At 35.1% G+C, this 25,196-nt stretch overlaps 1 protein-coding gene across 1 annotated transcript; it reads left to right on the top strand.

Moving 5' to 3' along the window:
- The first annotated feature begins 17,687 nt into the window (after positions 1-17,687).
- LOC136227245 (SEC12-like protein 1) lies at positions 17,688-23,517 on the top strand. The gene is made up of 10 exons (XM_066015911.1): positions 17,688-18,019; positions 18,220-18,320; positions 19,217-19,349; positions 19,471-19,562; positions 19,984-20,083; positions 20,171-20,243; positions 20,339-20,459; positions 21,813-21,932; positions 22,877-22,947; positions 23,036-23,517. The coding sequence occupies exons 1-10, from the start codon at positions 17,858-17,860 to the stop codon at positions 23,218-23,220; spliced, it is 1,158 nt and encodes a 385-aa protein (XP_065871983.1). The 5' UTR covers positions 17,688-17,857; the 3' UTR covers positions 23,221-23,517.
- Positions 23,518-25,196: the final 1,679 nt, after the last annotated feature.

Genomic DNA, 25,196 nt, shown 5'->3' with positions numbered 1-25,196 from the left:
AACAAAATATTAAAGGTTTTATGGTTGGATAATTAAAACGTTTTGTTTTATTAAATCTAAAAGATAAAAACTGATATTCTGAAAATTGTTTTGAAATCGTTTTGAAACAATTATATGTATATATATATTTTAAATAAAAAAAATAAAAACAATAGCGTCGGGGTCACTGCCGCGAGGCAGCCACCCCGCGCCACTGTTGCTGGTTGCTGCCGCTAAAGCAGCAGCGCCGCGGTGCCGGCTGCTGCCCTAGGGCAGCAGCCTTGATGTTGGGGCCGGGGCGATATATATATATATATATATATATATATATATATATGCTTCAGAATATAATAATTTGTTTTGATTATCAAAATCAATTTATTTAAAAGTTTATTTTACCTAAATATTTGATATAAGTAATTCAAAGCGTTAAATGAATTATACGAATTAATTAGGATATGCATAATAATGATTTTGTACATGTTATATTAATCTAATATGTACTTGCTACAATTTGATTAGATTAAATATAAATGATACAAAATTGACAAGATTAAAATTGGATGTAAATTAATTTAAGTTGTTAATTTGATTAACTCAAATATTACATAAATAGTTTATGTAATCAACCAATTAAATTTAATTTAATTGAGTCTTTGCATGTTTGGCGTTATGGACATATTAGACCCTCTATAATAGTTATTCAGTCTTTTGGTATTTTAAAATAGGACCTGCGTGTCCTGCCTTCCCTTACTCTCTATTGTATTTCTCTTCTCATCCAATCCCTTCAAGTAAATTTAAGTTTCTTAGAAATTGAATATTGTTGTAATTCAAGGCGCCAAGGAAAGACGGAGGACCCAAAGAGAAATATATAATAGTTAGTATTTCCCTAGAGTGACCCTTTATTCCGTTTCTGGCTCAACGGAATAAACTTAGAGATATGTCCATAATTGTCAATGTTGAATGTATGAGTGTCTGATGAATGCTAAAGCAAATCAAGACTAGGTTAGATTATGAGACTTTAAATAAAACCCCTCACTAATCAAAAGTCAAGTCAATAAACGAGTTATTGTAAAAATCGGTTGCCCCTCCCTAATATTATAATTCAGCCGGCAGTACTGGGGGCCTTAGGGTTGTTGAGTAAACTCAAGCTCGGGGTCTTATGGTAACACCTGAATTATCGAAAATCGTTTTCACGAATACAGGGTAACGACTTGGATTAGGTTAGAATAATTGGATGAGTAAACTCATGTTGTTCTAACCTAATGGGCAATATGGTTGGGATTGATAAACGACACATATCAGTTACTAATGTGGTTAGTAACCCAATAACCTAGAAGTCACATTGTTGATATGATTGATTGCATGAATCTACCTAATGAATAGAACTTAGCTTGTTGAGTAAACTCAAGGTGAAATTTTATGAGTTAGGATTATAGCTCACTAAAGGGTTTTGAATATCCTTTGAATTAATATGGAGGGTTATTAATTTGGTAAAATAGTGGGAGCAATTTAAAAACATAAAAGTCTAACGTATTTAAATTGTAAATGAATTAAACAAATGAATAACATCCGTCACTTTTCTCACTCTCAGGTTATTAACAAATCGTACTCTAAAACAATCATGTCGAAAACCGATCTAAGAAATATCCTTACCGATAACAAATTGAATGGTTCAAACTTCGCCGACTGGTTTCGTAACCTCAAAATTGTTTTGAAGTTCGAAAAGATAAGGTATGTATTGGATACGTCGATACCCGCTCTTCCGGTCGATGATGCACCCATTGAAGAGATTGATGCCTATCAGAAGCATAAATCTGATGATGAACATGCGGGGTGCATCATACTTGCATCGATGACACCAGATCTGCAAAGGCAACATGAGGAGATGGATGCCTATTCTATTGTCATGCACTTGAAAGAGCTGTTTGGGAAACAGACTCGTTGTGAATGTTTTGAGATATCGAAACTGTTGTTTCGATGTAGGATGCAAGAGGGCACATCTGTTATGACACATTGTGTCAAGATGATTGGCTATATCACCAAACTTTCTAGTATTGGCTTCGCGATGGATCATGAACTAAGTGTCGACTTACTTCTCACATCCCTCCCAGAAAGTTATTCGCAGTTCACCATGAACTACCAGATGAATGACTTACATACCTCTCTTAAAGATCTTGCCAATATGCTCAAGACTGTTGAGCCCAACCTGAAGAAAGATAAGGTGGTACCTGCTCTTGTGATTGAGGGATCAAAGAAGAGGAAGGGGAATTTTCCCAATCCGAAATATCCCAAAAAGAACAAGGGAGGCAAGCCAGCCCATGCCAAAGGAAAGCAAGTCAAGAAGCCCAAAGGGGAATGCCACTTCCATGGTAAAGATGGGCATTGGAGGAGAAATTGCAAGGAGTACCTAGCTTCTCTCAAGAAGGGAAAGAACGGTGCTTCAACTTCTGGTATGTTCTATATTGAAATTAACTCAATTTCGCAGTCTGAATCTTGGGTATTGGATACCGGATATGGATCTCATATTTCTATGAATATGCAGGAACTAGCAGACTAGGGAATTGAAGAAAGGAGACGTGAATCTGCGAGTTGGAAATGGTGCAAGGGTTGCCGCACTCACGATTAGAGATTATGATCTACATCTACCATTGGGACTTGTAATAGTATTAAGGAACTGTTTGTATGTTCCAGAGATGTCTCGTAACATTATTTCTATTAGCTTTCTAGTTGATGATGGCTTTCATGTTTCAATTAAGAACAATGGTTGTGAGTTTTATAGAAATAATACTTTCTATTTTTCAGGAATATCATTGAATGGGATTTATATTTTGAATGATAAAGTTTCTGCTTTCACAATTGATACCAAAAGACTTAGACTAGATAATTCAACTTACTTATGGCATTGTCGTTTAGGCCATATAAACCATAGACGCATGCTTAAGCTACATCAAGATGGGCTTATAGACTCGATTGATTATGAATCAATGGGAACATGTGAGTCATGTTTAAAAGGAAAAATGACAAAGACACCCTTTAGCAATAAAGGTCAGCGTGTATCAGACACTCTAGGATTAATACATTCAGATGTATGTGGTCCTATGTCAGTCCAAGCAAGAGGAGGATTCAGATACTTCATTAGCTTCATAGATGATCATGCTAGATATGGTTATATCTATTTGATGAAGCACAAGTCAGAAGCTTTTAAGAAGTTCAAATGCTTTAAGGATGAAGTTGAAAATCAAACAGGAAAGACTATTAAGATACTTCGATCTGGTCGAGGTGGGGAATATCTTTCCAAAGAATTTATGAATTATCTAAATGAATGTGGAATATGCTCACAATGGACGCCTCCTTATACACCACAACACAATGGTGTATCAGAAAGGAGAAATCACACCTTACTAGATATGGTACAATCTATGATGAGCACCGCTTCTCTTCCAAAATCATTCTAGGGCTATGCCTTAGAAACTGCCCTATTTACCTTAAACCAAGTTCCAACCAAATCCGCTAGTTCCACACCATTCGAACTGTTCATTGGTAGGAAACCCATCTTCTCCTTCATGAGAATATGGGGATGTTCAGCATATGTCAAGCGTATTGTGTCAGATAAATTAGATCCCAAATTTGACAAGTGTTTCTTTATTGGATACCCAAAAGAAACCATAGGATATTACTTTTATCATTCAGATGAACAGAAAGTAATTGTATCCAAACACGCAGTGTTTCTAGAGAAAGAGTTTCTAGAGGAAACACAAAATGGAAGCGTAGTTGAGCTTGAGGAAGTTCAAGAGGAATCACATGCTGAAACCACGGAAGAGGAAGTCGAGCCCGAACCTGTTTCACTAGATGAAACACAAGTGTCATATCCCACTCGTAGATCTCAAAGAGTTCGTGAACTCCCAATTAGATATGGTTTTCTAGTGGGAGATAATGAACTGGTTCCCATGTTAGACGATGAACCCGAAACCTACGAAGAAGCTCTTGCTAGTCCAGAATCTAAAGCATGGCTGGAAGCCATGAATTCTGAAATGGACTCCATGTATACTAACCAAGTGTGGACTTTGGTTGATCCACCCGAAGGGATAAAACCCATTGGGTGCAGGTGGATCTTCAAGAAGAAGACGGATATGGATGGAAAGGTTAGTACCTACAAAGCTAGGTTAGTAGTGAAAGGATATCGTCAAAAGCAAGGAGTAGCCATGTTCAAATCCATCAGAATATTGCTTGCAATTGCCGCTTATTTTGACTATGAGATTGGGCAAATGGATGTGAAAACAGCTTTCCTAAATGGAAACCTGCTTGAGGACGTATACATGATGCAACCTGAAGGTTTCACATCAAAGGATGCAACCAAGGTCTGCAAACTTCAAAGGTCCATTTATGGACTTAAGCAAGCATCTAGAAGCTGGAACAAGCATTTTGATGAAACCATAAAACAATTTGGTTTTGAAAAAAACTCTGAAGAGGCTTTGTGTTTACAAGAAGACAAGTGGGAGCTCAGTCGTTTTCTTAGTACTATATGTTGATGATATACTACTTATGGGAAACGATGTTGCAATGTTGCAAACAGTAAAAGTTTGGTTATCAGGTAATTTCTCCATGAAAGACTTGGGAGAAGCAACTTATATATTGGGGATTAAGATCTATCAGGATAGATCGAAAAGGCTGCTTGGACTATCTGAGTCTACATATATTGACAAAGTCCTAAAGCGTTTTGACATGCATGAATCGAAAAGGGGTAACTTGCCTATGGTCCATGGTGTCAAGTTATCAAATGATCAGTGTCCTAAAACGGACAATGATAAAAAACGCATGGCTGTATTTCCTTACTCCAGTGCGGTTGGTTCGATCATGTATGCCATGCTTTGCACTAGACCTGATGTGGCATTCACATTGAGTATGACAAGCCGATATCAAGGGAATCTAGGATTTGATCGCTGAATTGCTGTCAAGAACATTCTTAAGTATCTTAGAAGAACTAAAGACATGTTCCTCATATATGGACACGGAGAATTGAAAATTGAAGGATATTCAGATGCTAGTCACCTAACTGATGAAAATGATTATAGATCCCAATCAGGATACCAGTTTATCCTGAATGGAGGCTCAGTCAGTTGGAAGAGTTCCAAGCAAAGAAGTGTTGCTTTCTCGTCGACTGAATCAGAGTACATCACAGCTGCAGAAGCGGTAAAGGAGGCTGTTTGGATTAGGAAGTTCATAACAGAACTAGGAGTGGTGCCTGACATTGTGAATCCCATTACTCTGTACTGCGATAACAATGGAGCCATTGCACAAGCAAAGGAACCACGGTCTCATAATGCATCCAAACATTATCTCAAGCGATATCATCTCATTAGGGAGATCATAGCCAGGGGAGATGTGAGAATAGAAAAGATGCCTACTGAGGACAACGTTGCAGATCCGTTGACCAAGCCATTACCACAAAGAGCTCACGATAAACATCTTAGTTCTTCTGGTATTAGTTTCAGAAACAATTGGCTTTAGTCCAAGTGGGATAATGTTGGAGTTTAGTGTCCTAAAGACAATTGTTTTAGGATATTAACATTAATGAATAAATTGTTTATTTGATCATTTGTTTAATCAGATATATAGCATTAAAAATGTAACTATATATAAAGGCACAAATCTTTCATAAAGAAAGTAACCCTAAGTTTATTTAAGTAGTTATAAAGTGTTCATACAAGCATGAAGTGAGACTGTACTCTATAATAGACCAATAGACTTAAAGTTAACCCAAGTCAAGTAATATGTTATAGGGGTTGGCATATTACTGTTGAGACTTGCATGTAACAGTGTTTTCTATCGAGACAGAAAGCTGATCTCATAAGCTTTCGATATTCAGATATCTAGACAGTTACATGGATTTGGTGAAGGAGTTCATTAGGATTGGGACCCGACTTGAGATAACAGAATGGATTGATTTATCTAATGTGTCAACTGTTCATCTCATTGGTATTAGTAGGTATAACTAATCCTCAGACTCAAACATTCGTTAATTAGTGATTTTGGATTATGGAGTCTGATACTTTGATTCTGTGCGAGCACGATCCAACAGGTGAGAGCTTGGGGTGTGTGAGAGCAGGGTTGGGTATCACACAAAGTAATTGCAGAATAGTTAATGTCAGATTGAGCATTCGTCACTCCCGATAAGTGGGAGATATATCCAAATGGCCGCTTGTGGTGAATTGACTGAAATCCTTGCAAGGTGATAGAGTTAAGAGTAGAAATGAACATTTCACTTAACTTATCTTTTCAGAGTGAATTCAACCTGTACAAGTAAAACCAGACTCTTCGTTATATGTAACCTTGACACGTTCCATGGTTATAAGGAATTGACCGATAGGATATAGTTGATGAAGGATTGTATTATACTGTACCTAATGCAGAAAGGTTAACGTCAGTTATCAACCTGACTTCTTAATTGCTCTGGGGGAATATCATAGGTTCTGCTAGTAACAGCTCGCGACGGTATTCCGTTATATATATGTTGGAAGTGGGCTGCTATATACCGCCATGCTTATACTTTCTACTGCACTTTTTTGACAATTTTGCCCTCCTCATAATTTAAACTCAAAAACTTAAAACTCTCAAATCCTCTCTAGCTTTTTGGATTTTCAAAAAACCCGACCTAAAACGACATGCCGCCAAAACCAGGAGCGGGTAAAGGCTTCATGAATGCTCTAGTAAGTTTTTTTTGTTTAAAATTACTCCGGAATCATGGGTTCCGCCTCCGAATCGGAGGCGGAACCCGTATGAATATAGCCTAAATGGCGGCGCCGTGCCGTTTCCACCACGGGTGGAACGGGCAAACTGCCCGTTCCACCCCTAGTGGAAACGGCACGGCCATTTGTTCCACCGTAAGGAGATCGGATTGCTGATGCACAGGCTACTACTTGGACGTTTTTGATGCTCGGTTGCACATTGTTCGTGGACAAGAGTGGGGACCGCATTCGACCTTCTTGTCTGTTGGAGGTACAGGGCTCTATATCTAGAGCCATTGGACTCTCGTGGGGCTCAGCTGCACTAGCATATCTATACCGTCATCTAGGTATTGCTAGCAGAGGAGACTGCGGGCAGATCACGGGTTGTGTGACACTGCTTCAGGCATGGATTTATGAGTACTTCCTGTGCTTCAGGCCTCAGCAGGAGGGAGTCACATTGGATCCAGCGATGCCGAGAGCTTGCATGTGGCCATCTATACCGTTGGAGAAGAGTGGGGATCGACTGAAATCATATCGCGTCCGGCTTGATACATTGACTGCTGATGAGGTACAATTTCAATTTAATTAAAAAAACCAAATTCATTTACTTGTATTATTTGTATGTTAATGTTGTTGTATACGTTTGTAGGTGATGTGGATGCCGTATGGTCCTGAATGGAGGCAGTCGTACGACCAGATTTTGGATGCTTGGAATTCCGCCAAGTGATTTGTGGTTGTGTTTTTAGTACTTTTTATTATAAGTATATGGACGTTGGCATTTTAGTACTTTTTGGCATTCAGATAATATCTTTTATTATGTACTTGGCATTTTAGTACTTTAATTTTATAAGTATGTTGTTAATTACTATTTGCTAAACAGAATCAAACATAATCAACCTGATCAAACAGAAATCAATCAGAAACATATATAAAGCTAACTGGATCAATACAGAATCAATCAGAAACATATATAAAGCTAACTGGATCAATCCAGAATCAACCTGAAACATATATAAAGCTAACTGGATCAATCCAGATCAATACAGAATCAACCTGAAAGATATATAAAGCTAACTGGATCAATCTAGATCAATACAGAATCAATCAGAAACATATATAAAGCTAACTGGATCAATCCAGAATCAACCTGAAACATATATAAAGCTAACTGGATCAATCCAGATCAATACAGAATCAATCAAAAACATATATAAAGCTAACTAGATCAATCCAGATCAATACAGAATCAATCAGAAACATATATAAAGATAACTAGATCAATCCAGAATCAACCTGAAACATATATAAAGCTAACTGGATCAATCCAGATCAATACAGAATCAATCAGAAACATATATAAAGCTAACTGGATCAATCCAGAATCAATCTGAAACATATATAAAGCTAACTGGATCAATCCAGATCAATACAAAATCAATCAGAAACATATATAAAGCTAACTGGATCAATCCAGAATCAACCTAAAACATATATAAAGCTAACTGGATCAATCCAGATCAATACAGAATCAACCTGAAACATATATAAAGCTAACTAGATCAATCCAGAATCAACCTGAAACATATATAAAGCTAAATGGATCAATCCAGATCAATACAGAATCAATATAGAGACAATACAGACACAACCTGTAACTCGAATGAACAAAAATGAGTCAAAACAGTGACTGTCCTAGCTGTATATGTAAAGCTAAATGGATCTAAGTTGAACCAGTCTTGTCCATTGTGCTGTCCTAGCTGCATAAATTCGATCCCACCCTTCAACGCTACGTTCATGGTGTTGTTTCCACCATTCTAGTACATGGGGAACTGGAAAATTAGGAGATAAATTTAAACGAATATAGTGGCGACAGTGCGTACCCAAATGAGCTATGCAGATCTCTCGTTCTGGTCTCGTAGCAGTGGAAGGGGCATACACTGGTAAAACAGTACCATAAAAACTAGAGTTATTTCCACCCATGTAACCGAAAAACATTATAGCAGCATTGTACAATGTAGCAATCAGAAACAAGTCATCATAAGCGAGCATCCAATGCTCCTGCGAACAAGCTCCACCGTCCCAACTGATTCTATTAATTGCTGCATCAACACCGTCAATTAACACAGATTCATACCGAGAACGGTTAGCAATTACTTCATTCCTAAGGTGATGCCTAACTGATTGCCACTTCTCTTCGGTGCCAAAAATGTAGGAAGAAACAACACGGAAGCCACAATTTCCATCACCGACTACGTCGCAATATGTTTCAACGTAGGGCTTAATGATCCCAAGTAAGAGACTCCTTTACGAAGCATGGACTGCTCAAACATGTACCTAATAAGAACATAAACATACTATCAGTTGACTGAGATTTACAAATACATGATAAGAATACAAACATCTTCCAATAGAGCCTATTGAAAATACCTGATATGAGTTGCCTGGGCTTCTATCTGCTTATGAACCTTTTGCCATACCGTATCCAGCGATCCTGTGGATGTATTGAGCCATTGCTTTAGACTCGCATGTTCGCTCTCCACACGACAAGTGGTTGTGTTGCCAAAATGTAAGAAATTTTTCGTCCATGCAACAACAAACTTCTCCTTATGCACCAACCATGTCTCCTCAACGTACGAGATAAGAGTTTGGTACCTGCTCATCGAATCCTGCATCTTGCCCAGATTTTCCTCGTACTCCGCAATGGATAAAGATTCAATTAATGTTCTCCATTTTCCATTATTGAATTTACCGACAATTGATTTGTCTCCCATAATTCTGTACGCCCGATCTTCTACATCCTTGTTTATATGCCAAGTGCATATCCAATGTGCTGTATGTGGGAAAACCTCCAGAATCAGTTTCAACAACCCCAACTCCCTATCACTGACGATAACAGTCGGGTTGAGATCAAACCCAATCAAAACCCTCAGCCGCTGCAGGACCCAACGGTAACTTCCTTCAGTCTCATCTTTAATGATGGCATATGCGATCTTGAAATTGTTATTGCAAGGCGTCATCCCAACAATTTCAACAAATGACATTTTATACTTGTTGGTTTTGTACGTGGAATCAATGCCGATGTACCAGTGATAAGTCCTGAATAAATCTACTGATTCTGGATGTGCCATAAACACATGTGTAATGATGCTGGAATCACCCTCAGTTTGCGTATAATGAGCATACTTGTTCTCGAGAGCGATATGATAGAACTGACTAGCCAAGTCTCTACCTTCAAACCCATCCTTCCTCATCTTATCTCTATAGTTGTAGACGTGTTTAATTGTTGGGTGGTCTTCAGGATGCTTTTCTTTAACGGCTGCTAAAATAGCACAAGGCTTTGCTTGAGCCGAACTCATATCACGAACGATTAATTTAGATGCGATACCGAGTCCTCTCATCTGCCGACTTCCCTCTGGATACACACGTAACAAATGATTGTGCTGACCAGTTAATCCAGCCTTAGCCTTTATCCCCCAACCAGTAAGGTCTGACCGTTGATAGGCTTTAATCTCATATTTACACCTGCATGCTTTAGTTTTAGTTTTTCGTATTAACCCTGCGTCATCTGTTTTCCCTCTGTAGCGTTCACCCCGTGAACATCTCAATTGCTTTTGCTTTCCATCATTTTTATGCGAAGATATTGTAATCTCAAACCCAATTCAAATAACTACCTATTTTGCCTAAGTAACAGCATCTTCACACGAAGGGAAAACGGTGTCCGTTATAAAACAAGAACTGTAATCAATGTCGTCCGGTTGCCAATCTTCTAACAGTTCCTGAATATATAAAAAAATGCATAATATGTGTTAACAATACGCACAAAAATGTTAAAAAATGGCATTCGGTTGCATAATAGGTACTAACAATACATGTAAAAATTTAAAAATATAAATTTAGGGCTTAGTCGGGTTAAAAATTACAATTCCGAGCTTGTTCGGGCCTCGTATAGGCTAAACGGATAGGCTGCCCCGTTAAAATGCAAAAAATTGGGCAAATTATGCCTAAAGGGGCAGCCTGCCCATTCCAACGTAGGTGGGAACGGGCAGGTCACGCTGCTCGTCCGACGGCGAAACGAGCGGCATGCGCCGCTTGTTCTGCAAGCCGAACGGGCAGCGCGCACTGCTCGTTCGGCTGGTGGAACATGCGCCGAACGGGCAGTTCGTCCATTCGGCCGTGCGGACGAGCAGCATGCGGCGCCCGTTTAGGCCAAATCCAATTAAAAAAAATTCAAAATTAAATAAACGAAATTTTAATTTAAATTTATATCGTAGGATTACCTCGTGTACGAAATCATGGTCTTCGGGAATGCTCGGGTCCATTTTTGTCCAATTAGGGTTTTTAGGCTTGGGAGAGAAAGAGAGGAAAAAAAAGTTTTGGTTTTTGATAAAAAATTATGACAAGGGCATAAATGTCAAAAGAGTACGGTGGTTGGAAAAAATATTGTGGTATATAGCAATACCCATGTTGGAATTAATCGTGATGAATAATTTCAAAGGATATATACGGCTAGTGGCAATAAAGAACCTAATGGGTCGCATATGGAACTTGGAATCAGAGGACGAAAATGTAATTAGTGAGACATGTATATATGGGCCGAAATTTGTATATTAATTAGGGGATAAATTAATTTGATTAATAATTATAATTTGATTATGGTTATAAATTAAATTAAAGAATTATCTGATAATATTAATTAGAAGTTTTTATGTGATTGAAACTCTAATTAATTATCACTAACATTAATTAATTATTAATTTGATTAATAATAATTATCTAGATATAATTAGTTATTATTTAGATAATAGTAAAGTGATTATTTAATTATCTAATTAGGAATCCTATTCGGAATAAGATCCTAATTAATTAATTACCTAACACAACTAGGACTAGAGTTTTGAGAAGTCTATAAATAGACTCCCTAGCCTAGGAAATTCGGCCAACACAAAAAAAAGAATAAGAGGAGGAATCATTTCGTCGTCGTCTCGGCTAATTTACTTTATTTCTTACTCCCTCTTTGATCTCGTATCGATTTCCGTTAGAGGCAAACATTGCGATTGCTATACTTTAAAGGCTGATTACTGATTAGTTTTGTTTTTCTGTGTTGAACAAAAACGTTCGTTGCTCACGGATGGATAATAAGTTGTGGGCACTTCGTTTGCAACCGTAGATAGTTCTTCACCGAAGGTATTACTTTCTACCCCTCTTTATATGAAATAACAATTAACAGATCTTGGAAAAAGGAAATAGATAAAATTTTATTATTCCGCTATGCCTAGGCTTGTCTATTTTCCTTCAGATGTTGTGTGAGATATCATGTGATCCTAGTGAGGGGGTTACACTTCACATGGGGAGAAAAATCCTTCACATTTCAGACCTCAGTCCTATCATCTCTGATTCCTACTTTTCAGGGTGTAATGCAACCATATGCAAATTAACAATTAACCTTGTGTATTCTTTGGAATCACTATGTATGTATTTCAAAACACAAACTAAGATTTGTTATTTGTCTTAAATGTGCATTTTCGTAGTGTTTCTTTTATTTTTTTTACTACCAGCCATGACGTGTCTATCATTTTGTCAACGACTTATAAGAGTTGACTTATGTTATTTATTTCTGGTATGGAATGTGCACATTTGTTTCTTTTATATAGCACATTCTCATTCAGATGGTTTCTTTTAATCTGCAGTTTACTAATGTTATCGTGATGTATGTTCCAGATTTTGTACCTTTACACCATCTTTTTTGCTTTATGTTGTGGGTCTGATTGGCTGATTATGATTGCATGTGTTCAAAGGTTTTTTTAGTATTTTACCAAGTACGTACTCAATCATTGTTTGCCCTCAAAATTCTAAGATTGCGATGTCAACCCCATACATAGTAATTAAAGTTATTTGATATCTAATATGATATTGATTTGATCATATTAGACCAAACGTAAAACACCTTTTTAAAGTGTTTTTTTTTCTTGATTGAATTTTAACTTGATGAAGAGGAGTAATAGTTCTTCTTTTGTTTAATGCCAATTTTGACCTATGTTGTATTGTTGTTTCCTCAGTATCTTGGTGGGAGTCTATCATTCTTCGTGTGTCTATCAGTCCAATAGTTTATATGACTTTTTCTATTTTAAATTTTACTGAAAATATGTGTTTGTTTGTTCTTTGTTTTAGTTTTTTTTCCAAAAAGCATAAATACTTTTGATTCTACACACGCAGGGATGGTTACTATTAAGTTGACAGTTGGCCAGTTATCGTTAGAAGTTTTGAACAATTGAACCTTCCACCTTTTTATATTCATGCATGAGAGATTTGGAAAATAATACGTATGTCTACCAGATATATATTGTGTATCAGATTACAAATGAACACAAATATGACGAGACTTATGAAAGCAATAGTTGCTTCTCCAAGATGGAAGTTGTGAACGACTATTCTGGACAGGCACTTGCCATGTTGAAAGTTGTCCACACTTTGAAATTTGTTGATTTCAACTACCATTAGATGGTCAAACTGGAAGCACACATTGGCTATGTGGAAACTATTGATGTAGAAAAGCCAGAAAAACTATTAGATTTAGAAGAAAAATTCAATAGTTTGAGAAAAAATGTAGTATTGTTGAGAACAAGCTGGTTGAGATTAGAAACATTGCTAAAAGGGTTAAACCCTAACTATTTTATTACCCTATTTTGACTTAATGATATCAACATGCATTCTGTTTCACTCATATTGCTTATGCACTGCAAACAGAATCATACATCAGACATCATGTCCAGAAACACCACAACAGAATGGCAGGGTAGAAAGGAAGCATCTGGACATCATGAACACCACAAGGGCACTTATGTTCCAAAGTTCTTTGCCATAGGAGTTTTGGCCTGAGGCAATCAGTCATGCAGTTTATCTCATAAATAGGTTGCCCTCGGCACCTATCATAGGACAGACTCCCTATCAAAGGTTATACAAAGAAACAAGCAACCTAGAGGATCTCAAGGTCTTCGGGTGTCTAGCATACGCATCGTCCTTAGATAGACACAAGAACAAGTTCACAGAAAGAGCAATCAGATGCGTGTTCATGGGATACAGGCATGGCACAAAGGGGTTCAGACTCTTAAACTTAAACACTAACGGTTTTTTCTTTTCCAGGCATGTTAAATTTTTTGAGCAATGCTTCCCGTTTTCAGAAGCCAATCAAACAACAGGAAAATTTTGCAGTGAAGAAGAGTTAGACTCGTTGCACATTGTAACCATGCTTGACGATGATAAAGAGATTCTTGACACAGATATACAAGTCGGGATACCGGAAACAACACAGCATGTGGATGCAATACAGATAGACAATCATGAACCCATAGAAACACAGAACACAAATATTCAACCAGCCAGTGAAAGACCACAAAGAACCAGAAGAACACCAACTTATATCAGAGATTATCACTTGGCCCTGATACAAGGTTCACCATTGCCTTGTCTTACAAATTCCCCACATGCCCTTTCAAAACACCTTTCATATGAGAAATTGTCTCCGACCAAGAGAGTTTTTTCTCTTAACCTCACCTGTCACAAAGAACCTGCAACATTTAAAGAAGCTCAGTCAGAACATAATTGGGTGAAAGCTATGAAAAACGAGCTGGCGGCTCTAGAAGCCAATCAAACGTGGCACTTGGCCATTTTACCTGAAGGAAAACGACCCATAGGATGTAGATGGGTGTATAAGATCAAACATAAGGCGGACGGTAGCATCTCAAGGTATAAGGCTAGATTGGTGGCAAAGGGGTATACCCAGCAGGAAGGTGTGGACTTTACGGCAACCTTTGCCCTTGTTGCAAAATTCACAACCATCAGAACACTCTTAACTCTAGCCATAAAGAGAAATTGGCACATACATCAGTTAGACATCGACAATGCTTACCTGCACGGAGACCTAAATGAGGATGTCTACATAACTCTGCCTCCAGGGATCGAGCCGCTACACAACAAGCAAGTTTGCAAGCTCAACAAAGCCCTGTATGGGCTCTGGCAAGCTAGACGACAATGGAATGCCAATCTTACGGCTACCATCAAGCAAATAGGCTTTACACAATCCATAGCTGACCCTTCTTTATTTACCAAAATCGAAGCAGAACACACAACTGCAATTTTGGTTTATGTGGATGATGTTATACTGGCAGGTAGCGACATGCAGGCCATCACAATGGTCAAGAACCATCTGAATAACACCTTCAGCATTAAGGACCTGGGAATCATACACTACTTCCTCGGTTTTGAGTTCTCCCGCACCAATTATCTTTTATTTTGAGCTTATAATTGGAAATATTTCTCAGAGAGTAGATCCTAAACTATTTTATTAATATATATTTGACATTAATGATATTAACATGTTTTCTCCTTCTTTATTATGTTTATGGAGTTTTTTTTGTTTGCACAGCCGGCACAAATTGTTTTAAAATTCAGCTCCTTTTTAGAGCAGGTTGTGAGGCAATTGTCCCTCATCACTCCCAAAATTGTGTTTTGATATTCTATAATTGGAAACCATTTCTTCCATATCACATACACTTATTATGAGAAGCATAAAGCTGAGCAATGTGCACACGAGTGTGGTTTTAGATATGAGTTTGCAGACCGTGTTGTGGATGATGTATCTTCCAATATGGTAGGGATTTTGTAATTGTGTTCTATGTGTGAAAGGGAGCACAAAAGGAAATTCGATAAATTGACTATGGACTACAATGTGTTGGAGAAACACTTAACTTTTGCAAGGAAAAACTTATAAAAATTAAGAAAGAAATATAAAATTGTAAGTAAATATTTAATTTTGGAATTTTATATGTGCTAAACATGAATTTTAGTTTTTTTAAATGTAAAAAAACTAAATTGTCTTTTTACGATGATTAATTATTACTTTAATGTTTAACTTTGTTTTTATATTAACCATTAATTTTTATTCTGAACAGTTATTTTGTTGTATACAATAATATTTATTTGTCGTTCAAATATGGAACAATTAAAGTTTAACATTGTATGTGCTTTGATGTTTTTTTTGATATCATCATCCTATTTAATGTTGTTTTGTGATTTTTTGTTGACACATTTATACTTTTTAAATATTGACTCAAACTCGTTATGATCTTTTTGTTATCTCTAAGGTTCCGTTTGTTTGCTGAAAAATATTGTGCAAGAAAACATTTTTCTAATTTTTCGGTGTTTGTTTACTTATGAAAATAAGCCAGTGAAAATTTTGGAACCATACTGCGTTCATTTTTACCATTTTGAAAAATTCCAACATTTTTTTCTTATTTATTATTTTTGAAAACACAATATTTTTTTGACAAACTAACGATGTCTACAAGATCAACATAATATCAAATTTTTCTTTATAATGTTTATTCAAATGTAGATAATATCTTAAGATACAAGTTTTTCTTAGAGGCTTAGGCTCTGTTCTTTATTACTGAAAAAAACTGAACTGAACTGAACTGAACTGAACTGAATGATACTGAATACTGAACTGAACTGAATTTAACTGAATGCTACTGAACTTAACTGAATGATACCGAACTTAACCGAATTTAATCGAACGTAACAATAATGATGATATTAGACTTTAAAATAATTTAATGATAATATTGGACATTAATAAGCTTATAATAATAATAATAATAATATTTCTACCAAAAAAAATAATATCAATAATAAATAAACATATTATTAAAGATTAAACTAAATTAAATATCAAATAAAATCTAGGCTCGATAAAATCCTATGACATTAAATAAAAATGAGTCTAATTTAAATTAAAAATATAAATTACATACAAACACAAATTTATATATAATTTAAAGCCTATGAAATTAAATACAAATTTTTATATGAATACACACTCTTAACTTTTTATTACAATTAAGTATTAAGGTACAAAAATACCTTTAACGTTTTGGGTCCGGGGTTATTTTACTCCTAACGTCTAAATATGAATTTTCATATGAATACAAAATCTTGACTCAATTTATCAATGTTAAGGGTAAAATTACTATTGGCTTCTAATATTAGGGATAAAATTGTACTATTTGAGATATTAAGGTAGTTGAGCCAGTTAATTTTTTAGAGCATTGTAATGTAAACGTATTAATATAATATTTATTTACTTTTTGCAAAATTTACAAATAAGTTGCACCAAATAATTATAATTATAATAAATAATGATAATATATATAATGACAAAGCATAAATTATATATAATTATAATTATAATGAAAATAGATAAATTAATATATAATAAATTATAATAATTATAATAAATTGCTGAAATTATAAATAAATAATGATAATAATAATAAATTATATATAAATAATAATAATATATAATAATTATAATAAATAATGATAAATTATTGAATACTGAAACTGAATACTGAAACTGAATACTGAACTGATCTGAACTGAACTGAACTGAACTGAACTGATTACTACTGAACTGAACTGAACTGAACTGATTGTTACTGAAATTAAGTAATAAAGAACAGGGCCTTACTATATTGTTAGTCCGTGTGCTTAACCAAAATTTCAACTGTTTCACTGGACTTTCTAAAGTTTCAAATAAAATTTATCTGTCCAATTGCATTTAGTAACATTTATTTCTTAATAGAATTTGTAGGTTGCAGAAAGTGAGAGACGATCTTCTACGTATCAAAGTGTTTATTATGTGTTGAAAAGTCAAATAGATAAATAATTAACAACTTTTGAAAGTGGATAAAGTAATTGAAGTTTTGGTGTTATTTATTTATTTATTTTTGATTAAAAGTTTTGGTGTTATTAAATTGGTATGAATTGCAAAATACAATAGATATATTAGAATTTTTTAAGTATCTAATAGAAATAATAAATTAAGAATGAGTCAAATGTAAATATCACGAAAAGATTAGGGGTTGAAGATGCTTTTTCCTTTAGCATATGCTGCATAAGATATTCGATTGTTGTTCCGCTCCCCTCGCAATGCGGGTCCATTGTCCTCTTGTACTTGTTTATTGAAGCTTCCATCGCTTATTTTATCAAAATAAAAATTAATCGGTTATAAGTCTTTGGGGGAAATTATTATTTACAAAATTGGTCTCCATCAACGGAAATCTTTCTGCAACTCTTTCTTTTTGGAATTGTAGATGGAAGCAGGACAAGGAACGGTTACTTGCGGGTCGTGGATCCGTACACCGGAGAATATTAATTTTGTGGTCTTGGCCAAGTCTTCCCCTTCTTCCTCCCCTTCTGTACTCGAAATTTTCTCCTTCGATCCCATTACCACGTCGCTCTCTCCCTCTCCTCTGGTATATATCTTCGTCTCTGTTATTTCTGTTTTTGTATCGCTTTCTCCAACAACACCAGAAAGTTGCTAAAACTGATTGAATTTATAGTGGGAAATATTAAGCTATGCTTTATCAGCTTCTGGTTTTTTAAAACTCTTCTTTGTTTTCTCTGGGCAATTAATTAAACAGGGTTTTAGGATTATTTTGTATGGGTTTTGTAGGCTACTTATGTGCTGGAAGTAACTGAAGGTGATCCAGTGACAATTGCTGTGCATCCAAGTGGAGACAATTTTGTATGTTCTACAACCAAAGGTGGTTGCAAGTGAGTATCTATACTTTTTTATCTTTTATAAATTTGTAGCCCATAATGAATACCCTTTTATGACAGTGAAAAGGTAATACCCTACTCAAGGAGCTTATGTTATAGAGTTCAATGTTCAAAAGATGGTGACTGGCTTCTTTAATTTGAGCTTCCATATCTACCTATGGATGTCATAAACTGCCGTTGGCTAGCCCTTTCTACTTTAGGATTAACATTGGTGTTAGGATTTTGAGGCCTGATGTTGTAAGAACAACATTTAGTCTTACATCCAAACCAAGAGCTAAGCGTCCAAGGTCCACCAATGGCCAACGGGACTCCCCTTAATTTAGGGAGAGATAATAACTAAGTGTAGAACTCTTAATTCTGGGTATATTTGTTGTACCTGGTTAGGTTAGCTAGCTTCACTTAGGTTTGTCCAAGTTGGAATTGGATGGCTTCATGTTGGCCAATTGTATAGAATTGTAACCAGGATAGGAATCGAATTGCTGCCTTATAAGGGTATTTGGATGGTGCTTGGTCTTTATTAGGACTGTGACAGCCGACCATGATGTTAACAGTTGGCTCTATCTTGTGACATTGGTTGAGAATGTTTTGGGAGAGGGCTTCGGAAATGTGGTTTTAAATTATGGATTATGCAGTGAAGCTTGGTGCATCTTGTGGTGTACTACAAATGAATTTCATAGGTTACTGCTATGTGAACGTGAGAGGTCAAATGCTCAACAACGATTCAGATGACTTAGTAATGTTTCTTAGGAACATCAGTATTCTCTTTTAGGTTGAATGCGTTTAATATGAAGTTTCATGGCATGGAACATGCTTAATTTCCTCTTTGCATTACCTGTTGAGCACACTTGGACCTTATGATAGTATCAAGTTTAATTAACTGTAACATGCAGATTGTTTGAATTGCAAGACCACGAAACACATATAAAGATGCTGGCCAAAGAATTACCTCCTCTACAAAGTGTTGGGCCCCAGAAATGCTTAGCCTTTAGTGTTGATGGATCTCGATTTGCAACTGGAGGGATGGTAAGCTATGACCCATGGTTCATCTATAGTTATTATTGGCATTCTTATGCTTGCGTTTTGTTTGAAATGTTCGCACATGGAGCACCTGTGGAAATTGATATTGCTGTATAATGAACTATAGGATGGGCATCTCAGAATTCTTGAATGGCCAAGCTTGCGCATTATCTCAGAAGAACCAAAAGCACACAAATCCTTCAATGATATGGATATTAGGTATGTTTTCTGTCTTTATTACTAATTTAATTTAAATCTATATGTGGTCTTTGAGAAGAAGAATTCAGGTGTACAAATGCATATAGGCAACAGATTGAATGAAGACTGATATCCTCTATCTGTTGACAAATGTTATACATTTCACTTCACTTTGGTATCAAAGTTTTCTGTTTTTGGATGAGAATGTAGAAATTCATTTATTTGTTCTTTCCAGCAGTCCTTTTTCTTTGTCTAAATTGGAAAGCAAAATGCTGTTGGCCTATTGAAACCTTTATTTCAAGTTTCATATCTGAAACTGTATGTAGAACTTTCCAGTTTTTCCTCTTGTTTTTTAGGGCTGATTTGACAATGAATAATCGGGTTAATTTATGCCCTCCAATCCTTGGTCTGAATTGTGTTGGAATTCTTTTTTACATTCTAGCCTAGATTCAGCATTTTTAGCTTCAACATCTACTGATGGTTCTGCAAGAATATGGAATATAGAAGATGGTGTGCCTCTGACAACTCTAACACGCGACTCAGTGAGCGACTTAGTCCTGCAAGTTCTGAAAGTTTATGCAGAATCTTATCTGATGTCAATGTTTTCATGGTGTGTTTTTTCTTTGTAGGATGAAAAGATTGAATTATGTCGATTCTCTAAGGATGGCACGAAGCCATTTTTATTTTGTGCTGTTCAGAGAGGTATAACCATTTGCTGGATGAAGTGAACAAATTATGTTTCATCCTATCATGGAAAGCACATATGTTAATTTGCTGTCATAATATCGTTGAATCAGGTGATAAAGCTATCACTGTGGTTTATGATATTAGCACGTGGAAGAAAATAGGGTATAAGAGGCTGCTTAAAAAACCCGCGTGTACAATGTCTGTCAGCTTGGACGGAAAATATCTTGCTCTGTAAGCTCTTACCTTGTGCCATTAGCTTTTTGGATTAAACCCATATTTGACCCCGTGGTATCCAAAATTTTGTCATTTGCCCCATGTGGTATCATTTGTCCCTTCAAGTATTCCCATTGGTGACATTTAACCCATTTTGGATGGAAAACTAACCGATTTGTTAAACTTTTTGTCACATGACAATTTTTGACACATGACATATACACGTGTCAATTGATTTAATATTTTTTTCCATATAGATTTAATACGTAGATAATTAAGGAATTTTTTATTTCTTATTTATCCACATATTAAGGCTATATAGAAAAAAAAAAAAATTAAAAGAATTGTTATATTTACATGTCACATGTCAAAAATTGTGTCATGTGTAAAAACAATTTAACAAATCAGTTAGTTTTACATCCAAAATGGGTTAAATGTCACCTATGGGAATACTACAGGCGGAAAATGTTATCAAATAATACCACAAGGGCCAAATGACAAAATTTTGGATAGCAAGGCGTCAAATGACAAAATTTTGGATATCACAGGGGCCAAATAGGGGTTTAATCCTTAGCTTTTTCTTTTCTTAATGTCTTTTAATACCATTTATTCGTTTTCTGCTAACCAATAAAACACATGATGCTGTTCTGGTGCATCTTTTTAGAATTTAGAGATGGATTGTTATTTTACTTTGGTATTAATAGAGGAAACTGGTTTCTTTTGTTTGATTCTTGTAATCCTTAAACTGTTTGAAGTGGTAGCTCTTTGTTATCTCTGGATATTTGTTGTCATGCATCAAACTAAGGGTAAATTACATCCATAACCCTCAATTTAAATTATTTTTACAATTTAACCCTTCATTTTCTTTTGTATCAAAGAAGTACTGAAACTTCATTGAAGTGACAAAAAAGTCATGTTTTGACGAAACTGTTAAAATACCTAACGATGTGTTGGCTTTGACAATTTTGGTCATATACATGTCAGAGTTAAATAGGGTATCTGTTTTACGCTTGATGTAAATGTTGCCTTTTATATAGGGGTAAAATAGGTATATTGTTTTATGTTAACAGGGATCATAAACTGTCCATATACTCGAGTTATCCAGATTAGTAAATCTTTAGGTATTCTGTTATTTCTTGTCAAAATTTCCGTTACACTGAGTGATATTTGATTACTTCTTTTTTTTCTTACAAAATGAATTTAGAGGATAAGTCCTCTCAAGTTCTTATGTGGCCTTGATGCTTGTCGAGGCCTTGGGCTGGGGATACCCCTCCCCCCAGTATATATATATCGGTGGAGTACACTGACATGTGTGTGTGTGTGTGTATATATCGGTGGAGTATACTGACATGTGTATTTTGCTAATTCTAGAGGAAGCAAAGACGGGGATTTTTGTGTGGCTGAAGTAAAGAAAATGGAAGTGAGTCACTGGAGCAGGAGGCTGCATCTGGGAACATGCATTACATCTCTGGATTTCTGTCCCAATCAACGGTATGGTCATTCTTATTACGATCTATACAAAAATGGACATTTCTTGAATGAATTCTGGAGCTGATGCACTATACTTCTAGTTATTGCAATAAGTCCAATAATTTTTTTATAAAAAACAAGTTCACAAAATACTGTTGAGGTATCTTAAGGAAACAGAAAGTCATATATTGTCGTCTAGTATTGGACTGGTTTTGCTTTTGCTATTAATTTGTGCTAGGCTTGTTGATGAGATTAATCTCATTTACAATAGAGTTAGAGCGGGTTAAAGAATTACTCTCTGTTGTTTCTTCTAGCTCTAATGTCTGAATCTCATGTTTATTATCCAAGTCCAGTTAATATTTTACAATGTCAAGCAATAAGCTGATGTCCATGTGCTCATGCAATCACACCTCTATTATAGAGAGGTAAGGTACAGTTTCATCCTTAACGTAATCTGAAAATATCAATTTCGCCCAGAACTGAGTTTTTCTTTCAATGCTGATCTGGAAAGTAGAAACCCAAATCAATTAAACCTCTTCTGTTTCCAGTTTCTCTTTTAACGTTTTTTTTTTTTATATATATTAACAGTGTTTTCAATGTTAATGGTGGAATTGAGAAGAAAAAGTTTAGTTGACTAGGGTTTTAAAGTCGGCGTCATTTTAAAAAATGTTAAGGGTATAATTGATATTCCAAATTACATTAGGGATGAATTTGCACCTTATCTGTTGATTTAAAAGGCCATTCTGACCGCTTATGAGAGTGGGCTCAGCTGGTAAGGAATAAGCAGCGACTCACTTGGTTGCATGTTTGGAACTCTCTTGTTGTAAATTCCTCTGCAGCCTTGAGGCTTTCTCTGCCTCAGGACTGGAAATGTTCCTCCGACCCCTAAACTTTTCCTTTCTGAACGGATGCTGTCCTCGTGGTTGTTTATAAGTAACTTTGTGTTGATATGGTTTCTCTTTTAGGGTCGTACTTACTACTTCTGATGAATGGGGAGCGGTGGTGACTAAGCTAACTGTTCCTGCTGATTGGAAAGGTCTGAATCTCTGGCTCTCGCCCTGGCTTGTCATCACTATATATATGTAATGTGTGACAACAACTGACTTTTCTTGTCATATGTGCAGAGTGGCAGATTTACTTGTTGCTTGTGGGACTATTTTTGGCGTCCGCTATAGCATTTTACACGTTGTTTAAGAACTCTGATGCATTTTGGAGCTCTCTTGGAAAAAATCAACCTGCAAGGCCCAAGTTTGAGTCTATTTTACAAGATCCGCAGTCTGATAATGTGTTTGTGCCTTTAGACATGTGATTCTCAACTCTTCACAAAAGAGTAAGCCAACAAGGTTCAGTCATCTTCAGAGAACTGAAATAAAAGGTCAACTTGACTTGTAGGATTACTTAAATTTAGGTATTCATTTAGTCCACGGATTGGACTTTTGCTCAATTTAATTGCAGGATTGGATTAAATTTTGGAAATATAGCTTCATGAGGGATGGTACTGTTTCCCCTCTTTACAATGAATTATTTGCGCACAGGAAGGAAAGTAGGAAATTGATGTCAAGAAATCTTTAACGAGTCTAATATTGGGTTTCGGAGATTCTGAGCAGTTCCTTATGCAGTGTGCTTTTTGCCTGCATATGATATAACTTTCGAATTGATAAGGTGTTTTTTAGAAGGGATATAAAATGTGGGATAAGAATAAAAAAATGAGATAACTTATTACATGTTTGTTTGGAAGATAGGAAAGTGGGACAAAGGAGGGATAAACTCCTTATCCCACTACAGTTATACTACACATGTGAATAACTTACTTAGATGGAAAAATCTAATTTGTCTCTCAGATTTTATTGTTTGTTGTGCTTGAATTTTTGAAAACTTAAGTTTGCCCATATATTATTGTAGTATTAATGTGAAATGAAATTAATTAAATTTAATCTATCATCTTAAATATATTAGTTATTGCTTCAAAAAATATTAGTTATTTTATTTTTTGTATTTTGAAAATTTTAATACAGTGTTCTAAGTATTTCTTAAGTTAAGATGATAGATTAAATTTAATTAATTTCATTCCGCATTGATACTACATTTGGATAGATGTAATATAGTAAACTGAATTATTTTATTTCTATCTCTATTCTACATACTAAACATAAGATAATAAGTCATTCTATTTTATATTTTTTATCCTTATCTCAATCTTTTATCCTTATTCATATTCCGATCTTTATTCCTATTTCTATTCCCATATAATACCTAAAGCCCCCGAAGAGTAAAAAATGACACTTGAAGTTGGTAGTCATGATTAGTTTAGTGTCCAAATAGAATTTTAGAAATTTTATGGACTAATTTAGTTTTTAAGTTGATAATATTTGACAAATTAGTTTAAATATATTCATTTTTAATATTTAAAATTTATAAAATTTGAATTAATTTGTTAAATATTATCAACTTAAGAACCGGGATAATATCTAAAATTCAATTTGGCTTGAATTGATTATGTAGGCCAACTTTAGGGGCTGTGAGCTAGAAGAGCGAAATTTTGTGTGAAAATAGTCCATGTACGCTGGTTTGTTTTAATAAATCATGTTCTCATAGAGTTGGTGCACTAGAAAAATTTGTCAAACTAGGAAAATGAATTGGTTAAACCTTGTAATGGATTCATCTAAAGATTTCGGATACATAGATACAAATTACTTCTTAGTAGAGATTATTCGTTTACGTTTTCTATACATTCAAAGTCTCATTCTTAGTTTTTGTTTCTTATTTTAGATCATCATCAATTAAACTATTAATAATAAAAATTAAAAATTAAAGAAAATTATAAAAATAAATCATGTGATTCTATCGATTTATAAATACAGTTTCATGTTTTAAAACTTCTCAAACGAGTAACTCGAGGTTCACACTGTTAGTAAATACAGTCGAATTATGTGATAGCGTTAAAAAATGTGGCAATTTTGGTCAACATGAGGTTCACAACATTAGTAAATACAGTTGCATTTGTAGTCATATGAATGTTGTTATCTCCACTCATTTTATACGTTATGTTATAACTTATCAACACCAAATCAAATACATGAAAAAAAAATTAAAATTAAAATATCTTGTGACCTTGAGATACTTTTCTTGATTTTTTTTTATAAAATTTCATGTGTATACAAGTATCTTTGATAAGTTATTAATGAGTTAACACACAAACGTAATTGAAATCAGAAAATTCATAATTGCATATTAATTCGTTAATAATAATTGAAAACCACTTACAAATTTTTAATGTAAAATAAG

The sequence above is a fragment of the Euphorbia lathyris genome, chromosome 4 (genome assembly GCF_963576675.1).
Source record: "Euphorbia lathyris chromosome 4, ddEupLath1.1, whole genome shotgun sequence".
NCBI classification, from domain to species: domain Eukaryota; kingdom Viridiplantae; phylum Streptophyta; class Magnoliopsida; order Malpighiales; family Euphorbiaceae; genus Euphorbia; species Euphorbia lathyris.
Note: the sequence above shows the minus strand (reverse complement) of the source record. Positions and strands in the feature narration are given on the sequence as shown.

Bases quoted from the DNA above. Each gene is read 5' to 3' on its own strand.
- LOC136227245 (XM_066015911.1), top strand. From the start codon at position 17,858: ATGGAAGCAGGACAAGGAACGGTTACTTGCGGGTCGTGGATCCGTACA. The intron at 18,321-19,216 runs GTGAGTATCTAT...TGTAACATGCAG, and splicing joins ACAACCAAAGGTGGTTGCAA to ATTGTTTGAATTGCAAGACC. The intron at 19,563-19,983 runs GTATGTTTTCTG...TTTACATTCTAG, and splicing joins TTCAATGATATGGATATTAG to CCTAGATTCAGCATTTTTAG.